Here is a 14,640-nt window from a genome sequence, read left to right as displayed (position 1 = left end):
GTACCGGGAACCGAACTCACGACCTTGTGCTTGACAGGCAGGCGCTTTGCTGCTGAGCTAAATCCCCAGCCCCTTCTAACCAAATCTTATGGGAATAGTAGAAGGCCAGACATAAAAATCTGTCCCTCGGCTTCTTTCAAGATCATATTGCTAAAAATGCATACCTTGAACGTGTTCGTTCTCTCATTGTGCGTGAAAGCAAGTTCCACATCTGGTTGAGTAGCTTATCTAAATTTGCAGTTTCAAGATTTTAGCACTTGAAGATCTCTATCCTGGGAACCGCTTCGGTCCTGGTCACTCACCTTAATTTTATAACATAACAGGAGAGCAAATCTATGGATCAGAGAGCCATTGAACCCTTTACTATTTTCAAGGCAATCAATATAGAGTACTGAAGAGACCAACAGCTACATCTATGATCCAGCTAGGAAGAACCCAGATACCCATGGGTCCATCCTTGCTGGTTATTTCATTCACAGAGTGAGAGCATGGGAAATCACTGCCACGCACTTGGGCAGGAGTTTGGATGTCACAGATGTCACCACTCGTCATTTTCTGTACAATGTCAAAGAGTCATATGGTAAAACACCTGACACAAAATTGGAGAAGAGAAGTGAAGCTGTTTGATTCTTTGTAATATATTCAAACTTCATTCACATGTCAATGATATTCCACTGGTCCTGTCCATGTGCGTGCAAAGAGCCACAGTCCTACTGCTGAGGCGGTGCTTGTGCCTCACCTCCAAGGATATGGGCTTTCTCAGGGGAACAGCACTGCCTAGCTGTCCCTCAGGTCAACCGCTTTTAAATTTTAGGAGAATTCCTATTTTCCAAAGATGTCCTTCTTCATTCAAACATAAACAAACCAAAGTGGTATTTTTTAGCAGGGATTTATTAGTTCTCATTTTTAAAAACTGGGGCAGGGGCTGGGGATTTAGCTCAGCGGCACAGCGCCTGCCTGGCAAGCGCAAGGTTGTGAGTTTGATTGCTGGTACCAGAAAAAAACAAAAAAACAAAAAACAAAAAAACTGGGGCAGGTTACATGACTCAATAGTAGATCACTTGCTTCAAATATATCCTCAGTCGAGAAAACTTAAATTGTTAAACTTTACATTTCATTCGCTAGCTGTCCCAAGCCAAAGCCCAGGAAGATGTTCTTGTCTCTTGTCTTGCCGCTACCCAGCGTGTACCATCCATGCCAGAGGCCAACAGGGAATGGACTCATTTAAAAGAGCTGGTGGTTCTTTCTAGTAAATAATGATTTCTCAGATCTGCATTAGACTGTAAAGCATCTTCTGTCAAGTACCTAAGTTAAAGGCCTATACTTCTACAGAAAAATCTCATAATGTATAGTTTTTCAACTAGTTCTAAAACAGAAGAGTTAAATAAGTAAATATCTAAATTACTAAAATAAGATGATTATTTGGATTCAAAAAAGAGACTCGTAACCAGCTGTAAATACACAAATAAATATATAAATGTAAATGGTGATTGTAAAACACAATTGCTGTAACACAGGCCTATTTTAAGAGCAGCTGAATACTTCATATAATAATCCATCTCCAATTTCTATTACTATTCACAATTCTGCAACTAGACTTAGAGTTTGGATGATAATAATGAAATCATCCCTTTCCACTTGATCTTGATTATTACTCATCAGGGTCATGTTTGTACTTCTCTTGTCTGTTATAATCATTTATTTGAACCAGTGTCTCAGTAGTTCATCAGCTCTTCATTAGTGCCTGCAGGTTGGACAAAATGTGCTTGAATTTCCAAAGTAAATGCAAATCTCACTGGTAATGCAGCAAGGGCATGAATTCCTGGAATATTTTCAAGTGAGACAGTTCTAGTCAAGACCTCAGCTCTTGAGAGAGACAAGAGGCGTCCTTCAGAATGGCAGAGAATTCACCCTCTCGTCCAGTCATGCCTGTCAATTTTTAAAGCCCTCAGTGGCCACAATTGTCAGATTCATCTTGGACCTGCCCTTGGCACGCAAGAACGTGTTGTTACTTAAATGCAAACAAGCAGTGTGAGTCAAAAGAATTCAACATAAATTTAAAAAGCCAAATGTCACCTAGTCATTCAGTTAAAAATACAGGCACCAGGGTCCACCCTGGAGACTTACCTCAGCAGCTCTAACCCTCAATATAACAGACCTGGACCCAAATCCTCAGTCTGGCCCTAGACAGCTGTGCAGACTTGTACATCACAAGCCGACGTTGGTGAGTATATCCTCAAAGTGGGGAAAGAAGTATGCAGTCCTGAGATTGCGACCCAGAAATAAAGAAAAGGAAGTACATTGCCCTGTGCCAGACAAAGTAGGTCTCCAAGAATGACTGCTTTTATAAAGATCTTAGCGAGAGAAAAACAGGGATTGGAGAACTGAAATGCGTGCCATGAGACAGAGGAACAGGGCGAACCGCCCCATGAGCAGACAACCAGGTCTGGGACATTCCCTGGGACAACTGATCCCGCCTCTTCAGTGAGCCTTGGTTGTTATAATAAACAATGACCAAGCCAAAGAATTAAGGTGTGCCATGTACATGTACACATTCTCCATGATGAAGATTACTGTTATGTATTGCAAACATGTACTAACAAAAATTTAAAAAATAAAAATAAAAAATAGAGCACTTCATTAGGTTAAAAGGTATCGAATGGAGCCCAGGTTCTTGTTAACAGTAAGCAAGAGGGGAAGTGATCCTTATGATGCTGGGTTAAAGATGGAACTATCAGTATGAAATCATTCATGTTTAGCTTAGGATAGATATACAGACACAGGTATAGCTATAGACATAGACACAGATATAAAGAGATGATGATATGGATGGTAAATATAGACAGATGATGCTATATAGGTACAGATAATATATACATATAGATGATGTAGATATAGAATAGATGATATACAGGTAGATATAGATTGATGATATATAGATATAATAGATGATTATATAGATATAGATGAAGATAGATACACATTACAGATATAGATAAAATAGACATGTATGTCTACTAGTGCTACTCTATACATAGTCAATTCTCGTTATTTAAAGATTCTGTGCTTGCTACTTTACCTATTTCCTAAAATTTATATATAATCCAAAAATCAATACTTGAAGTGCTTTTCTAGCCGTGTGCCTGTAGCAGCAAATAATCAGCGTCACCTGACACCTGTATCCCCAGATGAGTTCAAACAAGGTAATGCTTGCCCTCTTGTTGCAGTTCTGATGCTGTAAACAAGAGTCCATGTCACAGCCTATTTAGTGCTACACTTTTCATATGTTTCTGGGTTTTGGTGGGTGATCTGCTGTTAAAAATGGCTTTGGATCACAGTGCTCAAGTGCTATCTAGCGTTTCTAGTGCCTTACGGAGAAAACACTGCGTTACTTAAATTCAAGCATGAGCTGCAATGCTACTGGCTGTAAGCTCAACATGAATGAATCAACAATGTATATCAAGGCATCTTGAAACAGAAGCACACATAAAACAAGGTTCTGTATCGATCACTTGACAGAAATGCTGTGACCACAGGATTGAAGGAATCTAACCCTGTGGCTTCCCTGGAAGTAATGAACACAATATTCACAAAATCAAGATTCTTGCAACTTCATAGAACATAACTATTGCAAATAGTGAGAACTGATTTACATAGGTTTCCTTGTTCTGTCCCCTAGAAGGACCTAGAAGCAATGATACCCCAGCCGCAAGGAGCTTGACTAATAGCCAGACCATGATTGCCAGTGCCATTCTCCAATAAAAGGAGACACGGGTAAATGGCTGATGATAGGGTTGGAGCAGAAGCACAGATGAGCCCGAAGCCTCTTACAGTGACAGAAAATGAGGAATTGCCAGGGAAAAAAAAAGGCGGGCTCAGCAGGGGTCGGCATCAGGCAGAAAAACATGATGTCAAAGGGAAGCAAGAATTAAATGGCCAAAGGTTGAGCAATTTTGAGCAATAAAATAAATAACCAAAATATATGATTATAACCTAAAGTATAAACATTCAGGAGTCAGTATTGAGATCACATAGAATTAAATAAATAAATGAATGAGAAGGGACAAATCTTTCTTAAAGAAAAATTCAAAATGATGAACACAAGAAGAAGAAAAGAAATTAAAATACCACCATCAGAACACCACAATGCAGCGCCAAGATCCCCTCAAGAATACTAAAATTAGCAATTGAAATGTTAAGGATTAACAAGATGTTTGCACTGATTCAAAATCCCTTTCTCAGATATTTATTAATTGCTGTAGTTTTAACATATGTCCATTAATTTTCTGACAGTCCTTCCCCTTGAAAGGGGTTCTTAATCCTCCTCTTCTTAAGTGTGGCCTGAACTGGCTTCTAACAAAAGGCACATAAACGATAGTGGCAGACACCACCTCGATCATGTGATCCACGTTAACATCACCAGTAATAAGTCACATGCTGATGTCACAAAGAATGTGATGAGAAGGACACCAGGCTTCCGCAGTAGTCTTTCCCCAAGTTGTCTGCAATGCATCCGATAAGATGTCAGACCACTCACACCGAGGGACGTCTTACAAAATATAGGACCAGGATGCTTCAAAGTGCCAAGATCATGAAAATCAAGGAAAGACTGGAGAAGTGTCAAAAATTAGATGAGACTAAAGAGACATGAGGATTTATTAAATACAGTATTCTGGATTGGATCCGAGGACACAAAAAGGCCAGCAGAGGAAAACCTGGTGACATTCAAATAAAGGCTCATTCCATTATTTTCAGTTTGGGCCAATGGGCAATGGTTCAGTGAGATGTTACCCTGAGGGGAAGCTGGGGAAAGGGTATCCAGGAAACCTGTGCTGACACTTGAACAAGTCTCCTAGCAGCAAAGGTACATCCAAAAGTTCAACCTCACCAGTTGGTTCTACAGTAAATAAAAATCACACCATCAGTGGGATTTATTGGTTTTAAATTTTTAGAGTTCATCGCTTCTCGGCCTTTTGGCTAAGATCAAGTGTAAAATCTTAGCGTTCACCTAAGACAAGTATGAGAGCCTAAGAAGCCAATGACACAGTATCAGCAGTAGAGAGACAAAGGGCAAGGGACATAAGGGAAAGGGGGCCATGTTACTTCCCTCACCATACAGAGCAACAGGGATCAAGATGTGCTGTGTCACCACAGACCCAAAGATACTGGGTCAAGCAGCCATGGACTAAGACTTCCAAGACTGTGAGCCAAAGTAAACTTCACTTCCTTATCAGTTGATTTACAGCAGTGATGAATACTATCAAGTGAAACAACCCTTAGTTATTGCGGGCTGATCAGGCCTGCAATCTCCCAAATGAGTGGACAGTGAAGGCTTAAATAAACGAGACAAATGAAATGATTTCAGGGCTCCAGGAGGGTCTCACTCTCTTACAGTTTCAATATTCTCCGAGTTTAGACAAAAACTTCTCTGGGAAGCCCGTATTTATTTGGTTTACAAATAAAGGAGGGGGATACTCAGGAAAATGCGGGAATCTGGCAGGACCTTGGGAGAATTTTCCCAAGTAGTAAATTATGTCACTGAGGAGAACTCCCTTATCTTTAGGTTGGTATTTATTGTAGGAGTATTTCTCCTTGTAGTTAATTGAGGTTGGAGCCAGACATTCTCAGCTGTGGCCTTAGCTTGTCCTTCACAGGCCAACACAGGTCTCAGCAGTGACCAATGACTCATGGAGGTTTACTTACTATGAGTGCACTGCCCATCTTCAGACAAGGTGCCTAAGCTTCGGACAACTCACAAGTAAACATGGGAAGCCAACTGGTTAATATTAAATCCTGGTCAGAGCCACTTTGTAGTGGTCTCCAACATAATACAAACACACTGAAATACACACACACACACACACACACACACACACACACACTATACACTTTCTTCCTACCCAACTCAGAAATTCATTTCCAAGTACCCATTTCAGGCCATATATTACTCAGTCTAAAGTCACTAGATCTCCAGAGAAATTTCACTTGGCAGAGGGTTGGGTGATTGTGGCTATAGCATCCTTTGAATACCATTTTTCTCATACCTGTTGATGTGTCCAGATTCCTGGGAAGGTACCTTAACTCCACAGGATTATTTTATGCTATAATAGTTTAATTGTGGTAAAACTTACATACGATGAAACTGACACACCACAAAAGTACAATTATATAAGTTTTGACCCATGACTCAAGCATCCCAATCAAGATAGGGAATATTCCATCCCCCAGGAAAGTCTCCAGGTCTCCCATATGTTTTCCAGTTGATCTGCACTCCCCACAGTCACTGTTAGGATTTCTATCACTGTACATGAATGGTGCTGGTTTTTGAACTTGCTGTGATTGGAGTCAGAAAACACAACAGTTCTTAAAAAGTGATTTTGAGCAATCACCTCCTTCCCCACTGCTGAGTTCAATGATTATTACAGCAATGAGCTAATTTACTTTTCTTGTTTGAACACCAGGTGCCAGCTAACATGCATGCCATTTTGCATAGTCCTGTGTGTGGCAAAACATTGTTTTTATTCTGCATATAACTGAATGGCTTACATTAATCATAAAATTTCCTGCAGTACCCCTGACTTAGCATTACACATATAAAATTACCACCATCACTCATTTCCAGTATTAGTATGTAGTAAAAGGTCACCCCTGAGTTTTCATATCTTATTGGAGAAAACTGCAAAACTATGACCATTAACGGCATTACAAACACTCAGTTTCCACCTTTAGCTCAGCTTCCATTTTGCAAGTCCTTGTTTGCAATTATAAGCAAGTCATCTGCTCCTACTGCCATGCCTATCACAGGGGGCAGGATGATGGGGACTTGCCCTGCCGCCTCCCTTTTCACCATCCTTCTCAGAGCCATGCCCATTGCTCTGCCTCTTCCCAAATCGCAGCACCACCCCCTTTTCCAGGGTCTGTTACCAGGGTTGTCTCCTCCCATGCCTCCACTCCATCTCTCTGTTCATTCCTCCTGTCCATCAGCAAACATATCCACACTATTTTGGTTTGTAAAAATATTAAACACAAAATTATCACATGACCCAGCAATTCCAATCCTAGATATGTACCCAAAAGAAGTGAATGCAGCATAACTCACAAAAGACAAAATGCAAAAGCAATCCAAGTGGCCATGGAGGGACACGTGAGTGAGAAAGATGTATATATTCATACAATGGAATATCATTCAGACTAAAAGGAAATTCTGACACAGATTACAATACAGAAGAATCTGGAGGGCATGATGCTAAGTGAAACAAGCCAGTCACAAAAAAGACAAATACTCTATAACTCTACTCATATAGGATACCTAGAGCTAACAATTCACAGAGACAGAAAATAGAATGGTGCCTGACAGGGACTAGGGGATGGGTAAAATGAGGAGTTAATTATGGAAATGGAGTTTTGGTTGAGGAAAACAAAAAGGGTTCTGTGGGTAGATCACAGTGGCCCACACTAAAATGACTAATAACCTTTCAACAGCCTGATCCAATGACCCATTTCAGAATCCCACAGGATCTGACACTGTTGACCAAGTTTTACAGATTTAAACCCACTGGTCTCTTGGCACTCCCCATGCAATTACTGAGGGTTATGTATATATGTAAATTTGTGTGCATGCACCCGCATCCATATGTTTGTATGCAATACATGATGAGAAGTGCTAGAAATGTCTATACAGCCTACATTTTTATAAGTCTGTGTATTGAACATTTACTACTACTATCACACTCCTTGCACTTATACATATCATATCATAGAATCTCCCAAATTATTCTATTCTGCTTCCTGATTCTCCACCAATGCCAACAATTTCTTCTTGGTTTCTTTTCTGGCACTGTTGTATGGTGAAGTCTTTGGTGTTCTGTCCTTCATCAACTTTCCATATACTCAAGTAAACACAGAGACCGCCATGATTCCCTGCTGTTTCCATGGCAATGGTTACCAGTCTTGCTCTCCAAGCTGTAGAGCGAGCCCTAACCTCCAAGAGATGGCTTTAGGTGGTAGACTCTTTAGGAGGTGGTTAGATTGCAAGGGTGAAGCTCTCATGAGTATGATTAGTGCTGTGACCTTATGATTTGTAATAGGACATATATATATAGGAGATTATATATATATATTTGATCTTCCACCTTTCCTGGCACACAGCTCCTAAAATACTTGGACATTGCAGAGTGACAGGTATATTTTTTGATGCTAATGAATGAGTGGTGGTCCTGGGATCCTGGATCAGATTAATTCAGGATGTGGATGGCTACCAACCACCATGTGAGTGGAGGCTTAGAACTTTTATATCACCTCCCAACCTCCAGGAAGGAGAGAGAAGCTGAATGCTGAGTTGACGGCCAATGGTCTGCGATTTAATCAACCTTGTCTATGCACTGAAGCCTCTGTGGAGACCCAAAAAGACCATATAGCTGAACACATGGAGGTTCCTGGAGGGTGCTGCACCCAGGGAGACCATGGCAGTGCCACATGCCTGCCCACATACCTTCCTCCATGCGTCTCTTCCATCTGGCTGTTCATCTGCAGGCTTTGTAATATTCTTTACCATAAATGGATTTTTTAAAAGTAAGTAAAGCAGTCTTCTGAGTTCTGCACACTGTTCTGGCAAATCAGTCAATCTTGAGGAAAGCGTGGCGAGAACTTGAATTTATAACTGGTAGGTCAGAAGTACAGGTCACACTTGAGAATGGCCATCGGCAGTCTTGGGGATGAGCCTTCAGTCTGTGGAATCTGGTGCTCTCTCTAGACCCACAACATTGGACTTGAATTGAATTGTAGGACAACTTGTTGCTATCTGCTAAAGAATTGTTTAGTATGTAGGGAAACATCCCACACATATTTTAGTGACCAGAAGTGAAGAATTCAATAGGAAAGCAAGAGTAGGAAAAGCAATTTGGTTTTCTCCTATATTTCTCTATCATATGAGAGCCCATGTGGGATAGCTTGCCCTTTCTACCATATAAGGATATAACAAGAAGGTACCATCTATGAAGAAGCAGGTTCTCATAAGACACTGAATCTCCAGGTACCTTGACCTTAGACTTCCCAGCTGGCAAATCTGTGAGAAGCAAGTTTTTGTTGTTTTTAAGCTACCTGTCCTATGGTATTTTGCTAGCACAGTTTAAACAGACTAAGACACCAGTTAACAACCCTTTCCCAGACTATCTTTACTGACTTGCATCCATACGACCTGACTGTCTAAGAAGTTGTGCTACCCAGCTTTTCCTCACTGTGACACAATACCTGAGAAAAACACCTTAAGGAGGCAAGATTTATTTTGGCTTATAGTTTCAGAGGTTTCAGTCCATGGTTGGCTGTTTCCATTGCTTTTAGGCTTGTAGCAAGGCAGAAATATCACGGCAGGACACAAAGAAGGAAAGTACTCACCTCAAGGTGACCAAGAAGCAGAAAAATAGTGAGAGCCTGTGCTTGTGTGCTTCCTCCTTTTGTTTTTGTTCCATATGGGTCTTCACCCTATTGGATACTACTACCCACATTCAGGACAGGTCTCCCCCAAGCTATCCCACATGCCAATCTTCTGTGAAGAACGCCCTCACAGACACACCCAGAGGTGTGCTTTACTAATTTATTTGGTGTTTCTCAAGCTCAAGATTAACCAAAAAAGGATAAACCAACACCAAAGTATATGTAGGAGATCGGGGTGGGGGTCTATGAATGCTGTCTGCCTCTCTTTGTTTCCAATTCTTTGTACCTATAAGACAAACATTTTCCTTGGAGAGACAGTGGCCCTTCAGTAACACTGAGGCAATAAGCATGGGGTAAAACAAACACACTAAAGATGGTGAGTTGACAGGAGAAAGTTTGTTTCCCTAGTAGCACCAGGGTTGTGCTTAGTGGGATATGACTGGCTTTTTCTTCCTTATAGAAGTCAACATTGTTTCATTTCTGTGTTAGTTTCCACAACCACCAGGACAAATTACAAATTTTAAGCAGTTTAAACTGAAATGTGAAACCTTAAGGTTCTGTAGGTTAGATCTGACCTGTGTCTCACTGTGGAGAATCCAGGAATGAACCCGTGGTCCAACCATTCCCAGCCTCTCAAGGCCTCCCACGTTCCTCAGCTCAGAGCTACTCCTTTCACCTTCAAAGCCACAGTGGGTCTCTCCCTGACCAGTCTTCCGTGTCACCTCTCACTCTGTCTTCCATGGACAGGATCCCTTTTCTCACCCAGACGAGCCAGGATAATCTCCCTCCTCAAAATCCACAGATTCACTCTCTTGATTCCATCCAAGACCTTCACTTCTCTTTGCCATGGGATCTAACAGGTCCTCAGGATTAAGCTGTAGATTTCTTTGGGGGCCATTATTCTGCCAACCACAAGGTCTTACAACTAGAAAGCTCCTTCTATAATTTGAAATACAAATCAGTTTTAAATTTTAAAGTTTAAATTCAGTATTAAAACTGTAGATAGTGATCCAATAAGCCTTTTTAAAAATCCAAACTTTGAAGCACAGTGATCAAGAAAGCTATCTTAAGATTTCTACAGAGAAAAGAAGTCATCCTGAGTTTAGCCAGCCAGTAGAAGTGCTTTAAACTTACAGAAAACAAAGTTAAGAGATGCTTTCAATTCCCAGGCTTTCCCAGTCCAGGGCTTGCTTGCTACATGCATCCCTGCCTGAGCTAGGACCTCCCACCCTAGTGTACAGGTGGGTCTCTATTCTCCCTACACACAAGCTGACTGTACATACAGCCCAGTGAGGAGGGGAGCCCTCACAGGCTCCAGCCTTTCATAGACAATGGGGTTTCGTGGATTTGAAAGTAACACCTTTAAGAGTCCTGCTGGCATCATTCAGTTCTGACCTGGGTAATTTCACAAGGTGGAATTCACCAGCATCTGAAATTTTAGGATGAGCATGCAGGCACAGAGCAAGGCAGTGCTGTCTGCTTGATGAACAAAGGTAAACTCAGGCCACGGACTCCACACTGGACACTAAATACATCCAAGTGAGTGTGTGCTGGCATGGAATATTGACATCAACCTGCGAAATTTTAAGTGTGATACTTCTGCTTGGTAGAGAAACCATCAACAGACCACAAAGTTTGTTCCAAGAACAAATCAGGATGAGAAAACAATGTAGAAGTTTATTTTTTAAACAAATAATAAAATAATTCATAGGCAACGTCTCAAAACTCCTTCCAGATGACAAATATCTCATTATATCAGTAGAGATGGAAATTAGGCTGCTCAACCAGGTGAAGCAAAATCAATCTAGCTCTTCTCATCCTGTCTTCCAGGTGTCTTGCCTTCTTTGAAATTAGTCTGGAAAAAACTAACCTGAAAATAACTTTGAAAATATACAAGACACAAATGAAATCTGATTGTCCCAGAGGTGATCTAAGAATACTTAGCCCTAAGAACACCCTTCTCTGACACTCCTCCCATGGTCTTTTATCTCCAATGAATATGGGCCTGGTTAGAGCATCTTTGTCAATACAAACAAACATTGTTAATGCATGAAATTGCTCAATAGAGACAAAAGAATGACTGTCTCAATCACTACAGAATCCTTGGTGAGATCACAAACTGTGGTGAATGCTGCTGCTGAGTACCGTCCAATGAAAAGACAGAGATCTTCAGTACAATAAGCAGCACATCAAACTTCAGAAATCTCAACTATGGTTCCATTCAATACATTCTAACATCAGATTTGAGCATGGGGTGGGGAATGGGACATTTGTTCCATGCAGTTCTACTATGAAACAGAAGCAAAACAGCATTTGTTGATTTTATTGGAGCTGCACACTCATGCTGCTTCAGATGCCAGCTTTTTAAGAAATGTCATCATAGGGAACCAACCTTGGCTCTGTGCTTATGATCCTAAAACCGAGGCCCAGAGTTCTCAAAGAAGGTCTGCCAGATCTCCTCATGCAAGAAAAAGCACACTAATCAAGATTCAACATCACTAGGTGATGCTGTGTTTTTGACTTTGATGGAATTATAAAACCCAAGTTTGTACCCAGGAATACTACAATGAACTCTGAACATTGAGGGTTTATTAGTGTTCAAAAAATGATGTATATAGAAAATAGTCTAAGAAATGAGCAAACAATTTCATCCTCCATAATGACAATTCTCCATGTCACACATCACTTCTGGAATAGCAATTTTTGTGAAGTAAATACATTACAGTGTATCCGCATCCACCTTAGGCACGATATCTGGCACCATGAGACTTCTGGTTTTTCCCCAAAGTCAAAATGACCGTGAAAGATTTTTAATTGATTCTGGACATCAAAGCAGCCGTGAGAGCACAACTAAAGACAGGAACAAAACTTCTAGAACTGCTTCGGACAGTGGCAGGAATAATGGGATCAATGTGTTGGGGGGATATTTTCAGGAGGATTAATGGCAATATGTCTTTCATCATATTTTTTATTACACCTTATAGGTCAAAAGAAGAGTCCTGACATAAAAAGTATAATTAACAAACTCAGACTTTTCCCTTTGCTATAGTGTGGATTTGTGTGTTAATGGCTTGGTCAAAGATTTGTGTGTTAATGGCTTGGTCCCCAACAGGGTGATATTGAATATGGTGGAACCTTTAGGAGGTGGGACCTAAAGAAAGAAAAGTAGGTCACTGGGTGCATGCTCTCAAAGAGGATATTGGGACCCTGACCTCTTCTTCCATTTCTGCTTTCTGGCTGATGAAGAGAGTGGTTTGCTATACCATAGCATCTGCCATGATGTGCTGCTTTATCAGAGACCCAAAGCAATGGAACCATTTGATCATGGACTACAATTTCCAAAACACTGATCAAAAATAAACCTTTCCTCTTCATAAGTTAATCTGCCTCAAGTATTTCACTAGAATGATCAAAAACTGACCAATATATATTTTACCTAGGAAAATAAACTAATAAGAACAAAAAGATCTGAATAGACATAAGAAAATGAGACTGAGTTTAAATTAGAGGGGGCAGCAATGACATCCCTAATGTCAAGGGTGACATCAGAATTAGGAGGAAGAGATTATAGACAGAGGAACCCAGAGCCAGGACAAGTAAGCTGAAGGGATTTGGTTAGACCAACGTGATGCTGTGAGGGGTCACCTTTAGAGGCCAGGGAGGGTGTAATGTTACTCAGGAAGATAAAGATTTCATCCCTGACTGGAAGGGAGACAGGGAGAAGGAGTCTGGCAGGTGAACTACAGACATAAATACCTATAGTTCCCGGCGTTCGGAACATGACAAATGTGAATGATTACCCTTTATTTCTTTCATAGGACAAAAACCTCAGTGGAATAAATTACCAATATGTTAGCATACCAAAGTAGCACTCTAAAGTACAGAAGAATACATGCAGTAAGATGAAAGATGACACAAACTTTAATGTTAAAGAAGAAAGCAGATGTTAAAGAGCAGGAGTACTGGGAGTTATACTTCTAACTCATTAACAGAGCACCATGGTAGCTTGAGACATAAGACTGTTTATTATGTTTACCACCTTCCAAGATCCCATCTCATTTTAGATTTTAATTAACCAAACATTTTGTGGAGGATTATAAACAAGAAAGGGAATTCTCTTTTAAATACAGATGTTCCTTGACTTCTGATGGGTTTATATCCCAATAAACCCATGGTAAGCTAAAACCATTTTAAGTCAAATACGCATTGAATCCACCTAACCTACCAACCATCCTGGCTTAGCAGCATAGTACACCGTAAAGTGCCAGTTGTTTCCCTTGTGACCCTGTGGCTGACGGGGGCTCTGGCTCATTGCTGCTGCCCAGCGTCATGAGCGAGCATTGGAATGCATATTGCTAGCCCAGGAAAAGATCCGCTTTCAAACTTCAAGGTAATTCATACTCGATGCATACCACTTTTACACCATCATAAGGTCAAATAATCCTAAACTGAACTATTGTATGTTAGGAACCATCTGTGGTTTCACATTATGATTAAATCAGAAATGCTCAGAGAGATCATTTGTATTAGGGAGTGTTAATGGTTCCTATTAAACAATAAATAAATAACAGCTCCAAATGCCCATCCCCCACAGTAATGCCCAACAAGCCTGCTGGAGGTCCTGCCCCAAACCCATGGGTCCCAGAAAGAGCACCAAGGGCTTTGCTCCAAGGCCCTCAGCCACCTTTCAGTAACGACCTCCGTATTTCCAACCTTTTGCCCTCACCTGTGTGGTACCCAGGATTTTTCTACATCCTTCCCTGCCACCTTACCCTCTCTCCCACAAAATTCTGTGGGCCAAGGTTGCCAGGAGATCAGCAGGGCATTTGCACACACAGACACACAGACGGCAGGCACCACCACATCACCTCGCGGAGAGCTCCTGCAGGAATCTGGAGGGCAGAAAGGGACTGATTGGAGCTGGGCATGTCTAAGCAAGGAGGCAAAGTAAGCAGGGCCCAAGGCAGGGCATGAGCAAAAGGGAAGGACGGTTCAAGATCAAACAGGTAGGTCCCCACTACTTCCCACAGGAAGCCTCACCACCCGCACAAGGCCAAGACTGCAGGCTGGCAGAGCCCCTCCCACCTCCACCCCACAGGGCCCCCTGTAGCGACCACCACCTTTCTGTGGCCAAGTCCAGCCCATCCCAGCACCAAGGGAACCCTGGTTCCGACAGTGCTGCTTACTAGCAAGGCCGGCTCAGGCATG

The 14,640-nt window shown here is 41.4% G+C and overlaps 1 protein-coding gene across 1 annotated transcript in view; it reads right to left on the bottom strand.

The window, feature by feature from the left end:
• Fam189a1 (family with sequence similarity 189, member A1) overlaps positions 1-14,246 on the bottom strand; it is a gene marked incomplete at its 5' end in the record, with an annotated part of 285,225 nt that extends 270,979 nt beyond the window's left edge. The window contains one exon of the mRNA XM_013512428.1: positions 14,205-14,246. Within this exon, the coding sequence (XP_013367882.1) occupies positions 14,205-14,246 (42 nt within the window). The remainder of the gene's footprint in view (positions 1-14,204) is intronic.
• Between the last annotated feature and the right edge of the window lie 394 nt (positions 14,247-14,640).

Source organism: Chinchilla lanigera, unplaced genomic scaffold (assembly GCF_000276665.1).
Source record: "Chinchilla lanigera isolate Chin_1 unplaced genomic scaffold, ChiLan1.0 scaffold00015, whole genome shotgun sequence".
NCBI classification, from domain to species: domain Eukaryota; kingdom Metazoa; phylum Chordata; class Mammalia; order Rodentia; family Chinchillidae; genus Chinchilla; species Chinchilla lanigera.
The sequence above is the reverse complement of the archived record's forward strand: the minus strand, read 5'-3'. Positions and strand labels throughout refer to the sequence as shown.